Below are 21,897 nucleotides of genomic sequence, written 5' to 3'. Positions count from 1 at the left end.
CCAAAAAGAGGAAAATAAGTGTTGGCAAGGATCGGAGAAATTGGAATCTTGTACGATTACTGGTGAGGATATAAAATGGTGCAATCTGATAGTTCCTCAGAAGGTTAAACAGAATTACCATATGACCCAGCAATTCCATTCCTACCTATCTACTCAAAAGAATTGAAAACCGGAATTCTAACAAATATTTGTACATAGATGTTTCTGTCAGCACTTCAGACAGCCAAAGGATGGACAAATGCAAATGTCCATTGAAGGATGAATGGATAAACAAAATGTGGTATAATCCATACAACAGAATATTACTCAGCTCTAAAAAGGAGTGACATACTGATACATGCTGTAACGTAAATGAACCTCAGAAACATGATAAGTGAAGTAAGCCAGACAAAAAGGGGCTGCCTTTTATACAGTTTTATTTATATGAAATAGCTAGAGTAGGTACATGTGTAAAGACAGAAAGCAGGTTTGTAGTTGCCCGTGGCTGGGGAGTGGTGGGAATGGGGAGCTACTGCTTAACACATGCATGGTTTCCTTTGGGGATGATGAAAACATTTTGGAACTGAGTAGAGGTGATGGGGTTTTACAACTTCATAAACATACTAAGATGCCACTGAACTGTACATTTTTAAATGGTTAATTTTGTGTCATAGGATTTCATCTCAAATTTAAAATGATTAACAAAAAGACCACTCAGGTGTTTGAAAATTAAGAAAAACTGCTAAGTAATTCATTGGTTAAAGAAATCTTGATGGAAATAATAGAACTGAAAGTATTATACATCAAAACTTTTGGAAGGTAGCTAAAGTGGTATTTAGAAAACCTTAAATGACATATCAGAAAAAGGGAGAAACAGGACACCTGGGTGGCTCAGTCAGTTAAGTGTCTGCCTTCGGCTCGGGTCATGATCCCAGGGTCCTGGGATCCAGTCCCTCATCGGGCTCCTTGCTCAGCAGGGGGACCTGCTTCTCCCTCTGCCTGACGCTCCCCCTGCTTGTACTCTCTCTCTCTGACAATAAATAAAATATTTTAAAAAAAGAAAGAAAAAGGGAGAAAGGCTGAAAATAAATTATTCCTTCCTTCCTTCCTTCCTTCATTTATTTATTTATTTATTTTAGAGACAGAGGGAGGAACAGAGGGGGAGGGAGAGGGAGGGGAAAGAATCTCAGGCTGACTCTGAGCTAAGCGCAAAGCCCAGTGCAAGGCTCTGTCTCATGATCCTGAGATCATGACCTGAGCCTAAACCAAGAGTCAGACACTTAACTGACTAAGCCATTCAGGTGCCCCAAGAATATATTTAAAATGACAATTCCAGGAATACATTGCTGGCTTAATATTAGATGATGATTTAATGTTAACCTATTAACTATTAACCATTTAAATATCAAAAGCATGAGAATGAGAATTCTTAATAAAGTGGGAATAGGAAGAAACTTACCTGTTAAAGGATATCTACTAGGAAATTTATACCAGATATCATACTTTATGGTAGTAAATGGAAATCATTCCTGTTAAGGAAAATACAAAGGTGGCCTGCTGTTTACCACTTCTGTTCAGTGTTGTGCTAGAGATTTCAGTCTGCACAGTAAGACAATAAAAGCAAACAAAAGGTAATGAGCTTGGAAAAGAAACCATTGTTATTAGAGGTGGAATATAGCAAATACATTGAAAATCTGAGAGGTCAGAGATACACTTTTAAAATCAATTAAGAGTTTAGCAAGTTTGGTGCATGCAAAATCTACAAAAAGTCTGTTGGAAATGTAACTTAAGATTCAGTTTATTATAGCATTAGAAAATAAAAAGTGCTTAGAAATAAATTTACTGCAAAATCTATAAGACCTTATGGAGAATATTATAAAATTTTATCATATTAAAGAAATATGCAGGATTCGTGGATTGGAAGATACCTAATATTACAGTGATGCTAACTGTCAGATCTCCCCAAACTGATCAACAGATTCAGTGCAATTGAAATCACAATCCTAACCTTTTAAAAAAATTTTTATTGTTATGTTAATCACCATACATTACATCATTAGTTTTTGATGTAGTGTTCCATGATTCATTGTTTGTGCATAACACCCAGTGCTCCATGCAGAACGTGCCCTCTTTAATACCCATCACCAGGCTAACCCATCCTCCCACCTCCCTCCCCTCTAGAACCTTCAGTTTGTTTTTCAGAGTCCATCGTCTCTCATGGTTCGTCTCCCCCCAATCCTAACCTTTTTTTAAACTTGACATACTGAATTAAAAATTTATATGGAAGAGAAAGGGCTTTCAGATACTGCCAAAGAGAGATAAAATGTGTGGTGGAGAGTTGGATGCTTTAAAATGTACAAGTAAATATATGTGGTATTTGCACAGGGATGGATAAACAAAATAATTGAGGCAATGTAATAGTTTAGAAATATAGCAATTTATGCAGCCTCCGTGAGGGCTTTGGTGTTTATAAAATATGTCCACAAATCCTTTGATACTACTCCCTTAAAAAGACAGAGCCCGGGGCGCCTGGGTGGCTCAGTCGTTAAGCGTCTGCCTTCAGCTCAGGTCATGATCCCAGGGTCCTGGGATCGAGCCCCACATGGGGCTCCATGCTCCGCAGGAAGCCTGCTTCTCCCTCTCTTACTCCCACCGCTTGTGTTCCCTCTCTCACTGTGTCTGTCTCTGTGAAATAAATAAATAAAATCTTTAAAAAAAAACAAAAAAAAAGACAGAGCCCAATTCTCCACCCCTTGAAGGTGGGCTGGACTTAAGTATACAAATAGAATTACCCAAAGAGACATTGTACATTTGGGGGACTAAGTTCTAAAAGGCACTGTGACTTTTCTCTTTTGGATTACTTGCTGTGGAAAATTTGGCTGCCCTGTTGTGAGCAGCCCTATGGAGAGGCCCGCATGGTAAGGAACTGGGGCCTTCTGCCAACAGCCAGTAAAGAAGTGGGACCTCCAGAATAACCTTTGTGAGTGAGCTTTCTTGGAAGGTGATCCTCTAGCCCCAGTCAAGCCTTTAGATGACTGACCAACATTTTCACTAGACCCTAATGAGAGATCCTGAGCTAGAACCACCCAGCTAAGCTGCTCTTGGATTCCTGACCCTCAGTAGCAGTGAGATAATGTTTGTTGTTTTAAGCCACTAAGTTTTGGGGTACTTTTGAGTAACCAGTACAGTAGTTGTCATTGCTCATGTTGGGAGCAATGGGAAAAGGATGAATTTGTCAGTAAATGCTGCTGGGACAATGGACTGTATGAGGAAAGAATGAGCTTGGATCTCTACTCATACTATATATAACAAGGCGAATGAAAGATCTTATTAAAAAGACAAACTATAAAACTTTAGAAAGATAATGAAGGAGATTATCTTTGGGGAAGGATATTTTATTTTTGGAAGATTTTATTTATTTGCCAGAGCGTGAGCGTGTGCACAAGCAGGGGGGAGCAGCAGGGAGAGCGAGAAGCAGACTCCCCGCTGAGCAAGGAGCCTGATATGGGACTGGATCCCAGGACTCTGGGATCATGACCTGAGCTGAAGGCAGATCCTTAACCGACTGAGTCACCCAGGTGTCCTGGGGAAGGATATTTTAAAGAGCAAAAAATAATTAGATTATAAGATTAAGAATGTTTTTATCAAAATACCTTTAGAGGATAAAATGATGATCTATAAGAAGATATTTTAACTTGGGGCGCCTTGGTGATTCAGTAGGTTAAGCATCTGACTCTTGATTTCAGCTCAGGTCTTGATCTCATGAGTGAGTTCAGGCCCATGTTGGGCTCCACGATGGGTATGGAACCTACTTACAAAAAAAAAAAAAAGAAGAAGAAAAAGAAATTTTAACTTACTTAACTGGAAAAAGGTAATGTACTATTACAGAAATACCCACCTCTGAGTAAGAAAAAGATCAGTAGAAAAATAGGTAAAAAATTTTGACTTCATAGAAAACGAAACCTGAAAGTTAATATATGAGAAGATATTGAACCTTATTAGTAATTAAGGAAACACAAATTAAAATCACAGTGAGGTAGCATTTCAAGCTCATCCTATTGGAAAAATTAAGCTTTCTGGCAATATTAAGTGTCGTAGACGATAAGGAGCACTTACATATTAGGTGGAAATGTAAAAGGTTGATACTCTAGGACTCTGGGGTGTAGATGCCAAAGAAACCCTAGAAGATATGTACAGGAATGTTCCCAGCAGTGCTATTCATAATAGCAAAGAGCCGAAGCAGCCAGATGTCCCCAAGTAGAACTGAATACTATCCAACAGTCAAAATGAATCTAGCTGAGGACAACATGCATGAATCATGAAAATGGGTGAAGAAAAAAAGTTGGTAGAATACATGTAGTATGATTCTGTATATGTAAAGGTCAAAATGCAGTACTAAGCAATTCATGTTTAGGGATTCAAATGTGTGATAAAACTATTTTAAAAGTAGGAAAAAACGCTGAATAGTCATTGTCTCTGAGGTGGGGGACAAAGAGGAGGCCCCATAAAGGATTTTAAAATCAGTGATCCCCCCCACTTAAACCATTGATAAGTTTTGGGTTTTTATGATAATATAAAGATTTAAAACTTTTAAAAATGGTAACATACATATATTAAAGTGCACTAATCTTAAGTGTAGTTTTGGTGAATTTTTACCTATGTATAAACCATCCTCCAGATTAAGCTACAGAATATTTTCAAAAGGTTCACTGGTGCCCTTTCCCAGTCAGTATCCCTCTCCCTGAACCACTATGTATTGTGATTCTTACATATGTTTTGTAACTCTTCTCTTGTAAACTATTTGTTTTCATGCTGTAGACCGAGACATACTCTCTTAGATCTTTAAGACTTAAGTGAAAAAAGGAAGTCACAGAATATGATTGTTTTAAAAAAGAGATAGTGCGTATTATATAGAAATCATATTTTTAAAACAATTGGTTACGTATGAGGAAGCAAATTGGAATGGAAAGGGATGATGGTATATATGTCCTATATTTCTGTTTACTTTTTTAGGATGAGCATGTATTCATACATTACCCAGTTATCATAAAGAATATTCAGGACAGTTCATAAATCTTTCCTGATTATGTTGAATAAGTATCTAGTCACATTTTCTCTGCTTATGGATTTCAAAAAAAAACTATTATGCTATAGTAATTCTTTTTTAGTAACTAATATCCAACTTTGGCAGAAGGGATTCTTCAGCTTTGGGAAACAAAATGAGACTAGGTGCGCCTAGGTGGCTCAGTCGGTTAAGCATCCAACTCTTGATTTGACTCAGGTCATGGTCTTAGAGTCGTGGGATCGAGCCACATGTCCCACAGGTCAGGCTCTGTTGGGCATGGAGTCTGCTTAAGATTCTCTCTCTCCCTCTGTCTCTGCCCTTACCCTTGTGCACACACATGCGCGCGCGCTCTCAAAAATAAATTTAATAAATAAATAAAAAGGGACTAACCCTGGGCTCCTGTTTTCTCTTATCAATTGAAAAGGTAGTTCTTGTACTTACAAGTTTGCAGAGTAAGTATTTAGATTGAATCAACTAAATGTGTGGTTTAGATACTCTAATCTATAAGGGATATTATTTGTTCTTTGCTCTTTATATGACATCTTTGTCTAGAGTTTTATTTTTCCACATACTACTCGTTGGTACTTTGGACACAGTGGAACTTATGGTTTTACATATTATTTGCAATCAGACATTTTTCTTTTTTTTTTTTTTTTTAAAAGATTTTATTTTTATTTTTATTTATTTGACACAGAGAGAGAGACAGCGAGAGAGGGAACACAAGCAGGGGGAGTGGGAAAGGGAGAAGCAGGCTTCCCGCCTAGCAGAGAGCCCGATGCGGGGCTCGATCCCAGGATCCCGGGATCATGACCTGAGCTGAAGGCAGACGCTTAACGACTGAGCCACCCAGGCGCCCCTGCAATCAGACATTTTTCTGTTGTTCTCTTTAATTATAAAAACAACAGCTAGATACTCCTTGAAAATCACCCAAAGTTACCACCACTTGAAGACAGCCAACATTTTAGGACATTTCTGCCATTTTTAAGCATAGTTACATATGTGTTTAGATTTTTTTACGGTTTTTAAAATATACCTACCATCTCATAACCTGTCCTTTTATTCCCATTTTTTTACAGCATTTTTCATCAGAGTACAAACTTCCATGTTTTCAGTGGCAAACAGCCTATTAGAGATGCTTGGAAGTTTAGAGATGCCCTTACACTCATGTATTGATGTATCTGTATTTCTCTAGGCAGATAGTTGATATAAAATATGTATCTAAGAAAATCTGTATACCAAAGTGGTAGAGAATCTAATTATGAGTGCTTTCCCAATAGTAGACATTAAAAATGTAGTAAACAGCCAGAATTCGTGGCATTAAAAAGAAACATCTCCTTTCTCCTGATTTAAAATGTCATTTCCATTACTTTTAGAAAGACTTTATAGTCTTGCGTTGTTTCGATGCTAATCTACCTTTTGAAATTTTTTTTGAGAATTAAGAAATATTTAGATTTGACTTTTACTTCCTTTTCTGCTGTTTTTCACTAAAATATAGTACTCAGCCTTTTAAGTTTTGCTTGGGAATTAGGCCAAAATACCTGAGACAAGGAGATAAAATACATTCTTTCTGATCAGTCAGCCAAACAGCAGACCAGACAACCTTTACGTAAGTAGGTAATCTGGCTTATTATGTTGGTTACATGCCACTTGTCTGTCAAACCATTCAAACTTTGGTAAACCCTTTTTTTTTTTTTTTTTTTTTGGGTAAGGTATTTGTCACCTAAATCTCAGTTTGGGTCAACATCACAGTTTGAAATTGTACAAGAAAGGAGGAAGGACTCCACGTCTAAGGTATGTGGATGCTAAAGATGTTCTCAGTTTGGCAAGTTTACTAATGCTATAGATTGCTAATACTTGTAGTTTCCTAACTTTTTTTTTTTTTAGTCACTCTGGTATATGGAATACCCTTTCTTGGTCATCTTAGGCTCACCTAGACTAGGAGTCAAGAAACTTCTCTAAAGGGCCAGATAATAAATATTTTGTGGCCCTGTGGTCTCTGTCACAACTATTCAACTCTGCTGTTTTCGTGTGAAAGCATCCATAGACATTACATAAACTAATAGACTTCTCTTTGATCAAGTAAAACTATTTATAAAAGCAAGCAGCAGGCTGAATTTGGTTCGTGGGCCATGGTTTGTGGATCCCTGGCTTAGACAATCAAACTCGCAAAACCAAATAGGCTACCCCTGGTCCCAGCTTCAGTTTAAGGGAGAATTAGAGGATGAGAAACAAAGCATGCTAGTAGGGTAGCGTCAGGCATGTCTGTGCAGCAAGAGTCTTCACTGTAGAGCTCCTAAGTGACAGCCTGGGAATGAGACAATGCAGAGAATGTGGTAACCACCCTGGCTTAGAAGCCCTGTGCTCCATAGAGAGTCAGTTATTTATTGTAACAACCAGTGGGTGTAGCTTCTTGGGGTCCTGGGAAGGAACACAGCAGGTCGGAAGAGTTATAAGTCACAGAAGCCCCAAGATTTGGTTTCCCATTGGGTACTTAGAGATCACTCATAGTTCTCCTAGTATAGATGCAATTCACCAGTAAGGTCATTTTTACCATAAGCTATGTGGCCTAGTAACACAGGTCACTAGGTTTCCAGGAGAATAGAACTAGGAAATGTGAGCTGACACCAAGGTTGATTTCCTACAGAGAAGTTTTGTTAACCCTTTACTAGGAGGTTCCTAAATTTTTTTAAAACTCAGCTAGGTAGTTTAAAACCTATCATTTAATTGGCATTTACCATGTGCCAGATAATGTATGTATTATTTTCTTCAGTCTCCAAGCACCAACTCTGTAAGGTAAGGTATTCATTCTTGGGCCCATTTTACAGTTAGGAATTAACTAAGGCACATGCAGATAAGAGACTTGTGCAGAGTCCCTTAAGTAGAGATGCTGGAGGGAGGATTCAAGTCCAGATGGTCTGGCTCATACTAGAACTGAGGATGGAAGAGGTTTTGTAGGGTGGGGATATTTGTCCTACCCTGGTGTTCATATTCACAGCAAAACTAGATAAGTAACCTGGAATTTATCCAGTCCAAACTGGACTGGTTCATAAGAAATGCTATAAGGAATGATAAAGACAAAGCAAAGTAGATAAAAGAACAGATTTAAGGTCTCTAACAACAAGGAGCAATTTTTGTTCTGAGTCAGATTTTCACCAAAGCCTTTCTTAAGGCTTTTCTATGATCAGAACGAATCCTAGGTCTTCACTTACCTAAGACCTATAAGTGAAAAGAAAAACATACTGGCAAAAGCAAGGGTTCTTTTTTTTTTTCCTTTCATTTTCCTTTCCTTTCCTTCTTCTTTCTTCTTTCTTTTTTTCTTTCTTCTTTCTTTCTCTTTTTTTTAAAGCAAGTGTTCTTAACCTAAGGTCTAGGACTGTGGTTAGAATCCAGAGAGTACATATGAACTTAAATGGAGGAAAAGGTTTATCTTTACTTTCACCTAACCTCTCATTCCTTTAATTATGAATGTAGACATCGAGCCATAATACTGTTAGCAAAAGCTGTGCCTTTGGTCATCAGTGGAAAGCACAGGTTTTTATCATGTTATGTTTGTGGCAGGTTTCTTGAAATACCATTGTTACTCATCCTACTTCAGCATTACAAGTTATTAGACTTGCCCCAATAGATCTTATTATTTAATGTATTAATAGATGCACATTACATTAGGAATGATATAATTGTGTTGCAATATAAATTATTCCCTTTGTAATCCCATTTATTTATTTTTATATTTTAAAGTATTCAGAAGAGGTCTGTAAGCTTCACCAAAATGCTGAAAGGTGGAGAGTCCGTGGCACAAAAAGGGACTAAAAACCTCTGGGCTAGAGGTATAAGGTGAAAGAGAGGTCAGGTCCCGGTGAAAGCTTATTGACCATACACAGAATCTAGTTTGTGGGTTTTAATCTGTAGGTTTTCATGGGAATGAAAATGAAGGAATGCCTTAATCTAAATTGGCACACAGAATAAAAATACTATTACGAGTTAATATGTGTTATTAGTAGTGATGCTACCCTGTAGTGAACACTCAGCTAGAGTATCACGATATTAGACTTCTAGATTATGACTTGATGTTTTTCCTGTGGTTCACTCCGTCTTTTTCTGTTTTCTACAGGAAACTGACAGTAGTGTTGTAAAGAGCCCTGCATGGCAAGATACAGAAATTGAGGAAGATATGCCAACACTTTCTCGGCAAATATGCGTGGAAATTCAAGAACAGGGTGAAAAGTCTTCAGAGTCACCCATGCCTCAGTTTTGTGCCGATGGTGGAGAATGGTGCCTTGAAGGGGAAGTCAAAGTGAGACCAACGAATCATGATAAAGAGCTAAGTGTCCTAAATCATGAGGGACCTGAAGGCAGAGTTCCCTGCTCTGGGGAAGCTGCAGTTAAGCCTTATGACAAAACAGAGAGTGGGTGCACTGTATCAGGTATGACACAGATAATTGGAAGTAATACAGTTGAGACAGAAAATGAAGAGTCTTGTCTATCGATCAGTAAAGATATTTCCAAAAGAAAAAACCCGGAATCTTTGTCTGAAGCAGTCAGGGATCCATGCGTTTCTGCAAAAAGAAGGAAAACGTTCCCCGAAGCTTCCTCAGATCAAGAGGAAACAGAAATCAACTTTACCCAAAAACTGATAGATTTGGAACACTTACTTTTTGAGAGACATAAACAAGAAGAACAGGATAGGTTATTAGCGTTACAGCTTCAGAAAGAAGTAGATAAAGAACAAAAGAAGCCAAACCGGCAAAAAGGATCCCCAGATGAGTATCATTTACGTCCTACATCTTCACCTCCAGACAAATTGTTTAATGGACAGAGGAAGAATTCCAAAGATAGGAACTTCAAAAAACAGACTGATACAGAGCATTCAAAATCTCAGAGAGGCTCAAAAAATGAAAATTGGCAGCCGTCTTTTAAGATCCAGTTGAAACATTCAGTTAATGGGAGAAAGGTGCCAAATTCTTCTAGAGATAATTGTAATGTATCTAAAAGTTCCCTACAGCCTAGTAAGTCACAGAAAAGTATTTTTCAGATGTTTCAGAGATATACAAAGTAATGCATGGGGAGAAGGAGTGTTTTATAATCTAGTAAAGCTGGATTATGAAGCTCTCTTTTCTGTCATAGACTTTATAATGGTCACACTCATCATCTATAAAGGACTGTGTGATTACAAGGGAGGACTATATAAATGTGTTTCTGCCAAACTCAGTGGTAAGCAGGAGTCCCAATCCTTTGCTTTTTTAATAATTATGATGTACTAAGTTTGACAATCCTTACGGATATAAAAATGCCTTGGTGAACTCCCAAGAAATCTTCAGGTGCCATTCTGTTTCCCAAAAATGCATGTTTTACAGCCTTTGCTTCCCTTGTTGTCCTAACTAGTAATCAAAGCAAGATGGTACTATACGGAGTAGTTAGGAACCCAGGCAGGGTGAGTTTTCTTGCCACTTTCCCATATATTTGCAGAGCACTTGAAATGCATCTTCCATAACACTAAAGTAATCTAGTTTTCATCTCCACTTTAATTATTTTAACCATTATAGCATTTTCTTCAATTTAAAATGGTTTATGATCAATGCGTAATCAGAAAAATCAGAGTTTCCTGGAAAATTAGGAATCAGTTGACAGAAAGGAAACTAGGCTCTTGATGCAAAAGGAGTTAAGAGTTGGGGTGCAGCTCTGTGGGGGCAGGTTGACCATTTGGAAGTGTTGGAACTGAGTGAGTGATCAGAAACTGGGCCTGGGATGGAGTAGCCGGTGGAGTTTGGTAGAGGGTTCTCCCTCCTCCTTTCTTTGCTAAATGACATGGAAAACATTTGGGTTTTACAGCTTTTCACATCATAGTATCTGGTATCAAAATCAAAATCAAATGCTAAATTGCCTGAAATTTAGGGATTTCACATTTCTATTAATCTGCTATTCCAGGAAAAAAAATGGGACTTTACTGTAGGAGAGTTAAATATCATAATATCTTTTGTTGTGGGACCTGAGACATAACCATGTGTTTATTTCCTTATATTATCATTTGTATTGATGCTGACTTTTATATGTGTTTATGGGCAGAAAAAGAGAGTGTGATGCTTGGGTTTTGCCGTCTTACCCCTGAAAGTTAAATCAGAAGGCAGTGATTTCATTTTGTGAAATTTAACTTGGAGACTATTAATCTTTTTTTCATTAATATAAACAACTTTAAGCAAATAGCAGTTTTAACAGCATTTCTGCTGATCTCTAGTTGTCCATCCTTTTAAAGTAAAAATAAAACGTTCTAGAGCTAGTTCTAGCTTAAATTTGTCAATATTTTTGTACATTATTAAGATTTTTTTTCCTCCAAATTTTGTAACTGAAATTCTGTTAATCTTTGCATAGTTAATGGCATCTATTCCCATATTGATCGGGTAATTATGGGTAGAATTCTGATGCTAATTTAACATTTAGTTTGCCCTTTCTCAAAAAAAAAAAAAAGTGATTGCCCTCTGAGTAATGATTGTGCTGGAATGAAATCTAGTCAGAAACTAACCAAATTTCTCCAAAATACCACTAATATCTGTCTTGTCATCAAACCAGTATTTTTCTAAGAGCAATTTCACTTAACATTTTAGGGTGGACACTGTTAGAACTCCTCAGAAGTTGTATAATTAAATTTTACTGGAATAGTCCATGACCAAAAAGGGGAAAAAATAGTGTGACATATATAGGATTTATACATTTAACCACTTATTTGTCTGTGAAGAAGTCTTCCTGACCTTAAGATAAATTTTAATTTCTCTATTAGTTTTTCTGATAGCCCTACCTTATATGCCTTTTCGTTAGAAACTAATAAATGTTTTGTGTCAGTCATTAGAGTATATTGCTACTTTTTCCTCTCATTTTTGTGGAGGGATAGGAGAGTGTTTAACTTCTCAGGGAGCACTAGAACAGTGCAGAGGTTGAGAATCTGAAAATTAAAATAATAAAAATTAAAATGGTCTATTACATGTATTTTACCACAATTAAAAAATAAAAATTAACTACATAAAAATAAAAAGTTCTGCATAACAAAAACTACTACCATAATAGAAAATTGGAAGACATGGCAAATGGCCGGAGGGTTGGCGGGGAGTAGATGCAGTTCATCACAAAGAGCTCATTTCCTTTATGCAAAGTATCTGCTGATACATTATGAAAACAACTAATAACTCGAAAGGAAAATTAGAAATGTTCCCAAGAAACATAGTTCCCAGGAAAGGAAATACAGATGTCTCTTAAATATGTGAAAAGATGCAAAATGTCACTTACACTAATGTTTATACATTTTTCTACCCTTCACATTAGTTAAGATAAAGGTGTTTTTTTGTTTTGCTTTTGTGTATGTATGTGTGTTTAAATCTTGGCAAGAGTGTGGGGAAATAGGCACTGTTATCTGTTGGTTGGTATCAGCAGAAAATTTAAAATCCCAATTCCGAATTTGGCAATTCTATTTCTAGGAATTTCCTAAAGCTGTTTTTACATGTGTGTAGAATGACATGTATAAAATATTTTTGTATGGCACTGTTTATAATAATAAGCTTAGAAACAACCTTAATGTCACATCAGTAGATAATAAATGATGGTACAATGAAATACTATGTAGCAATTAACAGCAAAACCACTTTACTGGTATGAAAAGATATATACATGTATTTACATAAAATGTCTAGAAAGAGAAGCAATAAACGTTGTCATCAGGGAGAGAAACCGTGGGGCTGGGAGATGGGGGGAAGAATGACTTTTCAGTCTGTGTTCTTTTCTACGTTTTGAATTTTCAATCATACTGAATACATCATCTAGTCAAAATTTAAATGTTTTTTAAATGTTGCAAGATAGGAGCGCCTGGGTGGCTCAGTTGGTTGAGTGACAGACTCTTGATTTCGGCTGGGGTCATGATCTCAGGGTCCTGGAATTGAGCCCCGCATCCAGCTCTTTGCTAGCAGGGAGTCGGCTTGGGTCTCTCCCTCTGCCCCTTTCCCGCTTGCACGTGTGCGTGCTCTCTCTCTCTCAAATCAATAAATAAATCTTTTTTTTTTTTTTTTAAAGATTTTATTTATTGATTTGAGAGAGAGAGCATGAGAGCGGGGAGGGTCAGAGGAAGAAGCAGACTCCCTGCCGAGCAGGGAGCCCGATGCGGGACTCGATCCTGGGACTCCAGGATCATGACCTGAGCTGAAGGCAGTCGCTTAACCAACTGAGCCACCCAGGCGCCCAATAAATAAATCTTTTTTTAAAAAATGTTGCAAGATAGGGGCACCTGGCTGGCTCGGTTGGAAGAGTATATGGGACTCAATCTCAGGGTCTTGAGTTTGAGCACCATGTTGAATATTAGGGATTACTAAAAAAATAAACTTAAAAAATATATATTGCAAGATAAAGGGAGCTTATCAATCTTAGCCTGCACCACTCTGAAGGGTATTTTTTGCCTTTACATTTTAAAAATAATTCAGGAGGATTTTTTCAGTGGAAAAAAATAGAGTATTGTGAGTTGATTTGAATGTATTTAGCTTTAAGGTACTATTTTTAACTTATTTGAAAAGCAAGACTTATGCTTTCCAGGTAGCTTTGCAGCAGGCCTGCATTCCTGCTGAGAGCAATGAGAAGAGCCAGATAGACATGTAAAATTGCCAGGGCACCTGGGTGGCTCAGTCCGTTAAGCTTCTGCCTTGGGTTCAGGTCATGATCTCAGGGTCCTGGGATCGAGTCCCACATCAGGCTTTCTGCTCAGCAGCGAGTCTGCTTCTCACTCACTCTCTGTGGTCTCTCTTGCTTTGGCTCAGTTGGTTAAGCGACTGCCTTCAGCTCGGGTCATGATCCCAGGGTCCTGGGATTGAGCCCTGCATCGGGCTCCCTGCTCAGTGGGAAGCCTGCTTCTCCCTCTCCCACTCCCCCTGCTTGTGTTACCTCTCTTGCTGTCTCTCTCTCTGTTGATTAAATAAATACATAAAATCTTTAAAAAAAAGAAAAAAGAAAGAAATGTACAATTGCCTACTGAAAAGCATCAGAGAGCTACTGAAACAATGAGGACTAAATTCAGGGTTAAGATTCGAGAGAAGGGAGACTTAATGAGAAGTGAACTGATATTTGCAACCAAAAAGTGGTTTTGCTGGTAGCATGTGCCTGTTGTGAATGCAGGACAAGAATCAGGGCTGCTGCTAGTGAACAGAAACTGGCAGAGCTCTTGGCCTTCTGATGAAGCTGGAATAACAATACTGGAGACTTGAGGGTCATCAGACACAAGGCCAACTTTCCCATCAAGGTAATTGACGAGTTTTGAAATTGCTCAGGGCAGAGGCTCAAAGACTGAAAACCTCTGAAAAGCAGAGAGTTGTCATCAGGCTCACGCTGCTGATGAGACAAAAGCATTCATGACCTACTGAGGGAAGGGAGCCTGTTGAGCACACCAGGACCTCAACTGGAAGCCCTAGCACAGGGGTCTGTAAAGTACATCCCAGGGGCCAAATCTGCATGTTGCCTGTTGTTGTAGGACTTGTGGGCTAAGAATGGTTTTTGTTTGGTTCGTAAGTAGGCTCCACACCCAGTGTGGAGCCCAGCGCAGGGCTTGAACTCATGACCCCGAACCTGAGCTGAGATCAAGAGTTGGACACTTAATGGACCAAACCACCCAGGTGCCCCTAGAATTCCCTTCTTAATTTGGTCTCCACCTATATGACCTTAGGTGAACTGCTTACCTTTCATTACCTCACTTTCTTAATTTGTGAATGGGAATCCTAATGTAACCAACCTAGTTGCTATCAAGAGGTAAGCACCTGGCACAGGCCTTGATTCAAAAAAAGAACTGGAATAAGTGATGGTTCCTTCCCCCTGGCTCTTCTCTGACCTCACTACTCCACCACTACAACTTGGCTTTTGTAGTTCCAGGTTGCCACAATCAGGCTCTGTCCCTGGAACGAGTTCAATTCAGAAGGCTTTCTGTCAGCAGGGGATCATACACTGAGTCTCCATTTTTTGTATCATTCCTCTCCATCTCTTAAGTCCCATAAGAAGTTTGGGTGTCCACCTTTTACTGCAGGTTACACTGACCACAGACTTTCCTGAGTACCAGGATGAGGATGAGAATCCCACTCCTTGCTCAGGTTTATACTAGACAAATGTGTATTGATCAGGGTCCAGTTAAGAAAACAAAAACCACAATATTTCAACAGAGGGTATAGAGTGTAGGGAATTGGTTAGACAGGTGTTAGAACAAAGGGAAGGAACACTGAGATAACCCAAAGACGATAACTGCAGGAAGTGTCTACTGCCTTCAAAGCTGGGAAACAGAAGAGTTTGGGTTACTAGAATGAAGCACTTAGGAGGTGGGGGAGGGGGAATGTGGAGTTGGCGTTCAGACCTTTGAGAAAGAAACCTCTTAAGTGCTACTGGTGCTCTGAAAGGGTCAAGTGAGTCTAGTTCTAGAAAAGTTGGATTTGGAAATTGGAGTCAACTGCCACTGCTGGGGTAACACTGATAGGAACAGTAAAAAACAAGACTCCCCTTTCCCTCTTTCCTCCTACTACTTATAATAGAACTGAGCAGGAAGCTTGCTGATGGAGGAGGCTGGGAGAGTCTGGGAAAGTGTCCTTCATAGCATTGCAGACTTTGGGATGGCAGGCTCGGAACTGAGAAGAAGGTGTGGTTCCCCTCACATTGATTTCCTTCAGTGGATTCTGGGACTAAGATGTCTTGAAATTTCTAAGGCAAAACCACAGAAAGCTCTTACCCTGACAAAATGGAGTAATATGTGTGGGAAAATGCTTAAACACAAACGTGCAGAAGTAAAACTTTGTTAAGGATCTATGGAAGTAAACTGGAGAACCTTCCCAACTGGTCAGTTTCTATTGCCCTCATGATATTTGAGTGTCCCCATCTCGATCAGAGTTGATCATTCAGAGTAAGTTTTGTGTGCATCACACCACACAGACTAACATCACCTAAAGCCACCGTTGTCCTGACTCCCCACCAGCTTCCCAGTTCCTTACCTACGGGGACACCAAGAACCCCTCTCTAAAATTTCTTTTTGGAAAATTAAGGCCTCCAGCATGATCACTGAATTCCCAGAGCTCCTAGGAGTGTATTTCTGGGTACATCTCAGAGATACTAGAGTTAGAACACCTGGATAAAATTTAAAGGAGGCCATTTGAGTAATTGAAGTAGATCATAATGAAGTAATTCTCCAGAGTAAACCTAGATTACAAAAAAATCAGATGGCAGAGAAATTGTATAATTTTAGCAAGAGGCACTAAGAGAATACTAGATCAATTTGGTTTTAACGTGTGAGAGAATTGTTCCAAAGAGCTAGAAGTGCTGCAATTTATACAACCGTATTCTAAATTTACTGAATTAAAAAGTGTTCAAAACCTCAGCATTTCAAGAATAATTGCCTGTTTGCAAATGCATCTTGTAAACAAAAAAATTTACTTGATTCCTTCTATTGGCAAATGCTTAGCAAACTGCCTAAAGCTTTTATTTGCATAAAGCTAAAAATTATATTAATTTAACTGACTTATTTTTAGAAAAAGATTTTGGGGGGGTTGCTGATAAGAACAGGTCACAAACCAAAAAATAGATAAGTGGCCTAATTACCTAAGTCTTTGGGGGAGGGGGAGAAGTAGCAATTTTAATGCTGCATAATGGCAAAAGATACAAAAAAAAAAAGAGAACTGAACCCAACTTTTCTTTGGCTTAAAAAACTCTTTGAGTATCATGTATTTTTCTGAAACCTTATTCTAAGTTTGGTGGCTTTTGCATTAAATTGTTTATTTTTATTTTTTTATCTTTTTTTTTTAAAGATTTTATTTATTTATTTGACAGAGAGAGACAGTGAGAGAGGGAACACAAGCAGGGGGAGTGGGAGAGGGAGAAGCAGGCTTCCCGCTGAGCAGGGAGCCCGATGCGGGGCTCAATCCAGGACCCTGGGATCATGACCTGAGCCGAAGGCAGGCGCTTAACGACTGAGCCAGCTTTTTTTTTTTATCTTTTTAAAAGATTTTATTTATTTGAGAGAGAGGTGAAAGAGAGAGAGAGCACGAGAGGGGGGCAGAGGGACGTTAGTAGAGGGAGAAGCAGACTCCCCACTGAGCTGGGAACCGGATGTGGGGCTTGATCCCAGGACGCTGAGATCGTGACCTGAGCCAAAGGCAGATGCTTAACTGAGCCACCAGGCACCCCATTAAATTGTTTTTAAATGTCAAAAAGTTATTTTGGTGGGGGAAGAGAAAAACAATTATTTTGTCATTTTACCTTAATTTTATGGAATGTGGTTTGTGTTTTTCTCCAGAGTCTTAAGAGCAGTTACTATAGAAAACACTTATTTTGAATGAGGTTGAGGTGAGTTTTTTTATTTTAGGCATTTAAAATGCCCTAAGAACAGTATTTATTTTTTCTGTTTGCACTCTTATTTTTCTATTGTGTTATTGGGCTTCTCGATTTCTAGGGGCTCTTTATGTATTGGGAAGATTGGCCCTTTCTTTGTAATAAGTTACAAAAAAATTTCCCAATGGGAATAAAAGAGTCCCCACACTCTGAGAGAAAGATGGATTGTTCTATAGCCATGGTAACAAGTAACCTTACCAGAACAGGTTATAAGCCTGTCTAATCAATCAATGACAACTTGGTTCATTGAACACACCTCTGAAAACCAACCAATCAGTGACAGCCTTATGCTTTGAAAGTCAACTAATCATTGGTGGTCTCCTGCCAGTAAACACTTTCCAACATAATCAATACTATCACATTCCCCTATATGTGATTGACAGTTTGCTTTGTGAAATGCTGATCACCTGACCACCAACATACCTGTCCATTTCTAAAGTAATAAACTCAGATTTGAGGTCTTAGTTATTGAGTGTTAATCTTATATTTTGACACCAATTTGTCATTTGACTTAGTATAAGCTTTCTTTTTTGCCACGCTGAAATTTATCTTTATATAATTTGATTTTTCAATCATTTATAAAAACAAATACTGATTTTTTTTGTTAAAAGGATTTTCTCCACAGCTATAAAGGAGTTACCCTTCCTCCCCCCCCAATTAAGTGTGTGTGTGTGTTTTACATTTCAATTTTTGACTCATTGGATGTTTAACCTGGTGTAGGGAGTAAGTATGGTCCAACTATTTTTCCCCCATTGTTTATTCAGTTTTCCCATCACTATTTTTTAATGTTTGTTTGTTTGTTTATTAATCTCTACACCCAGTGTGGGGCTAAAACACATGACCCTGAGATCAAGAGTTGCAGGCTCTTCTGACTGAGCCGCCAGGCATCCTCCCATCACGTTTTTTTTAAAAAAGCCTATTATTGCCACTAATCTGAGACGCCTACTTACCATATGCTAAACATATTAGGGTCTATATCTGGATTTCCTATTCTGTTTCATTGTCATGCTATCCATCCATGTGTTGATAGCACACTGTTTTAACTACTGAAGTTTTATGATACAGCAAGTCACCCCTCATTGCTCTTTTTTTCTCACAATATCCTGGCTATTCTTGTTATTTTTCCATACAAACTAGAATCCCATTCCGTTTCTGGCAGTCTCTTGTCTCTGACTGCTTCCTTTCCTTCAATCACAGTAGCTGCTACCAAGGATGCTGCCTCTGTTTTCTAAAGGGATTCCCTGTCAAATTCGCCACCACTAGACTGTAATTTTCTCAACTTTCCTCTCTACTTGCCTCCCCTGCCTCCCCCTACCTCCCCCTGCCTCCCGCTGCCTCCCCCTGCAATGCTTATGCCTGGCCCTGTTTGTTCCCAGACCTGCACACAGGAGTTCCTCGGCCCACAGGGGCCCTCACCTTCTGAAAATGAATGCTTGCTGATGTTTTTCTGAGATCTGCCATCTCTAGGACCCCTTGGCATTTCCCTTTCTTGCGCAATGACACTCTCCAGATCCACTACACCTGTTTAGCTCCACAGGTTGGCTGTTGTAGCGAAGAGGGTTTGAAGCCATACTGGGGAAACTCACATAGCAAGGAAGTGTGAGTGGCCTCAAGGAGCTGAGGACAGTCTCAAAGCAACAGCCAGCAAAAACTGAAGTTCTCTGTACTACAGAGAAATATGCTGCCAACAACCACACAAGCAGGGAAGTAGATCCTGCCCCCAGTGGGAGCCTCCAAATGAGAACCCAGCCCCCACCAACACCTCGATTGCAGCTTGTGAGACCCCAGGCAGAAAATGTAGCTAAGCGGTGCCCAGCTTCTGACTGTGTAATAATCTATGTGCTGTTGTTTGAAGACACTGAGATTACATTGTTATGCATCAGTAGTTAACCCATATAGATCATATGACCTGAGAAACTGCGGAGTTTGAAATGGCCTTTCCTTCCCATTTGCCACTCCCCAAAAAAACCTTCCCACAAGAGGTCTTGCTCCCTTTTCCTTAAACTCACTCATCATTATAACACATTTTCTGATTACCCTTCCAGATTCCACTTTTCACTCTTGTCCTAGGAATGCCCCAAGAAGATCATCACCTGTAAGGGGCCTTGCTTACCCTCTGACTTCTAGTTGAATTGTATTTAGCAGGAAATAAGAGGGAGAGGAGGGTATGATTGGAGTAGTTATCTCCCTCACCCCTCCGCAGGATCACGCTGGTCTGGCTGGCTGCACCCCTCACCTGAGTCATAGCTCCTGTAAGGAAGTGCTCACCACACAGCCTCTCTTCCCTGGGTCTGGTAACTGCTTCCTCCTCTCCACCCTTCTGATCTAGGAGTGGTAACAGCTCTCTGGCATTGCTACAAGGAACCATCTTGTGCTTTCCCCACACCATGCCCACGCCTTTATAAATAATCCCTCTTCTCAAATTATCTAGTTTTAACTGAGCCATCTATCTCTTGCCAGGTCCCTGAGTGGTACTGTTAACTAGACTAGGAAGCATACCAGCTACTGAAAATCATGGAAATGTTCCATATCTTGCAAACTCATTGAACAGTGCACTTAAAATGTATGTATTTTATTGCATGTCAATTATATCTTTATTTTATTTTGTTTATTTTCATATTTTTTAAGATTTTATTTATTGAGACAGACAGAGATAGAGAGCACAAGCAGAGGAGGATCAGAGAGAGAGGGAGAGGCAGACTCCCTACTGAGCAGAGAGCCCGACATGGGACTCCATCCCAGGACCCTGAGATCATGACCTGAGCTGAAGGAAGATGCTCAACCGACTGAGCCACCCATGTGCCCCTATTTTTATTTTTTAAAATTTATTTGAGAGAGAGAGAAAGACAGCATGAGCAGGGGGGAGGGGCAGAGGGAGAGGGAGAAGCAGGCTCCCTGCTGAGCAAGGAGCCAGATCTGGGGCTCCATCCCAGGACCCCGGACCATGACCTGAGCTGAAGGCAGATGCCTAACTGAGCCACCCAGGCGTTCCTATATCTCAATTTTAATTAATTAATTAATATCTCAATTAAAAAAAATAGTCCATGAAATCTGTAACCCATGCCCGTTGGTTCCTATGGGTCACTCGATGACCCTTAGCATAGTTCCCATATCACAAGACACCCCTGCCTACATGCTCCCCTGTGTCTCAAGAGATCCCTGAACCACAGAGGAAAATAGTTAACAGGGAGGAAAAAAAATCTTTTTTTGGAAAGATTTTATTTATTTATTTGTCAGAGAGAGAGAGAGAGAGAGCACAAGCAGGAGGAGTGGCAGGCAGAGGGAGAGGGAGAAGCAGGCTCCCTGCTGAGCAGGGAGCCCAATGCAGGACTCTATCCCAGAACCCTTGGATTATGACGTGAGCCGAAGGCAAATGCTTAACTGACTGAGCCACCCAGGTGTCCCAGGAAAATAAAATCTTTATGACTTCCTGAAGTTATTATACTCATTCCACTTATTTGTTCTTAATAAAGGACATTTTTTTAAAGCTTGTAATTTTAAGGTAATAATTAAGAGAACTGAACCTCACCTGTTTCTCCATCCTGTCTGCAGATCTTAGTAAATGACAGTTTCATTTTACATTTGGAGACTGTCATCTATTTCTTCTGCTCTCTCTGCCATCCCTCATTTTAGCTATTTTTAACCAGTAGTGAGGAGGAGAGGGCACCTATTCACATGTACTATGTTTTTTTAAGATTTACTTATTTTAGAGATGGGGAGAGAGAAAGAGAGAGCGCTCGTGTGAGTAGGGGAGGGGCAAAGGGAGAGAATCTCAAGCCGACTCCCTCGGAACCCTACTAGGAGCCCATCTCACGACCCTGAGATCACAACTTGAGCCATACCAAGAGTCGGATGCTTAACTGACTGAGCCACCCAGGCACCCCTATTCACCTGTACAATTATGTGACTACTTATTGTTTCCAAAATATTTTTTATTCATTTCAATGACAAATTTTCAGGTATTTATTTATTTATTTATTTGACAGCGAGACCCATCGAGAGAGGGAACACAAGCAGGGGGAGGGGGAGAGGGACAAGCAGGCTCCCTGTGGCCTCGATCCCAGGACGCTGGGATCATGACCTGAGCCGAAGGCAGACGCTTAACGACTGAGCCACCCAGGTGCCCCAAATTTTCAGGTATTTAAAGGCAAATTAAAATTCAGAGTAAGGGTGCCTGGGTATCTCAGTCAGTTAAGCATCCTACTCTTGCTCTCAACTCAGATTTTGATATCAGGGATGTGAGTTCAAGCCCCACCTTGGCCTCCATGCTGGGCACGGAGCCTACTTAAAGAAAAAAAATTCAGAGCTTTTCTGGAAATGCTGTTGAAGAGAGACTTTGCCTGGGATGATGCCAGCATCCATTCTCCCCCTCAAGTCACTCTCCAGGATTGTCTTTGCTTTTCAAAACACCTTTCCCGTTTATGCCCCCTATGGTATTGGGGCTCTGGGCGAGGAGGGATGCAGGACCAGTA

At 39.6% G+C, this 21,897-nt stretch overlaps 1 protein-coding gene across 3 annotated transcripts in view; it reads left to right on the top strand.

The window, feature by feature from the left end:
- The window catches only part of RNF168 (ring finger protein 168), a 49,315-nt gene extending 29,286 nt beyond the window's left edge, over positions 1-20,029 (top strand). For all 3 annotated transcript variants that reach the window (XM_036071763.2, XM_078067413.1, XM_078067407.1), the window contains 2 exons: positions 6,754-6,835; positions 9,156-20,029. In XM_036071763.2, the coding sequence (XP_035927656.1) occupies positions 6,754-6,835; positions 9,156-10,100 (1,027 nt within the window). In that variant the 3' untranslated portion in view covers positions 10,101-20,029. The remainder of the gene's footprint in view (positions 1-6,753; positions 6,836-9,155) is intronic.
- Positions 20,030-21,897: the final 1,868 nt, after the last annotated feature.

The sequence above is a fragment of the Halichoerus grypus genome, chromosome 1 (assembly GCF_964656455.1).
Source record: "Halichoerus grypus chromosome 1, mHalGry1.hap1.1, whole genome shotgun sequence".
Taxonomy (NCBI): Eukaryota; Metazoa; Chordata; class Mammalia; order Carnivora; family Phocidae; genus Halichoerus; species Halichoerus grypus.
This window is presented reverse-complemented; position numbering and strand designations above follow the sequence as displayed.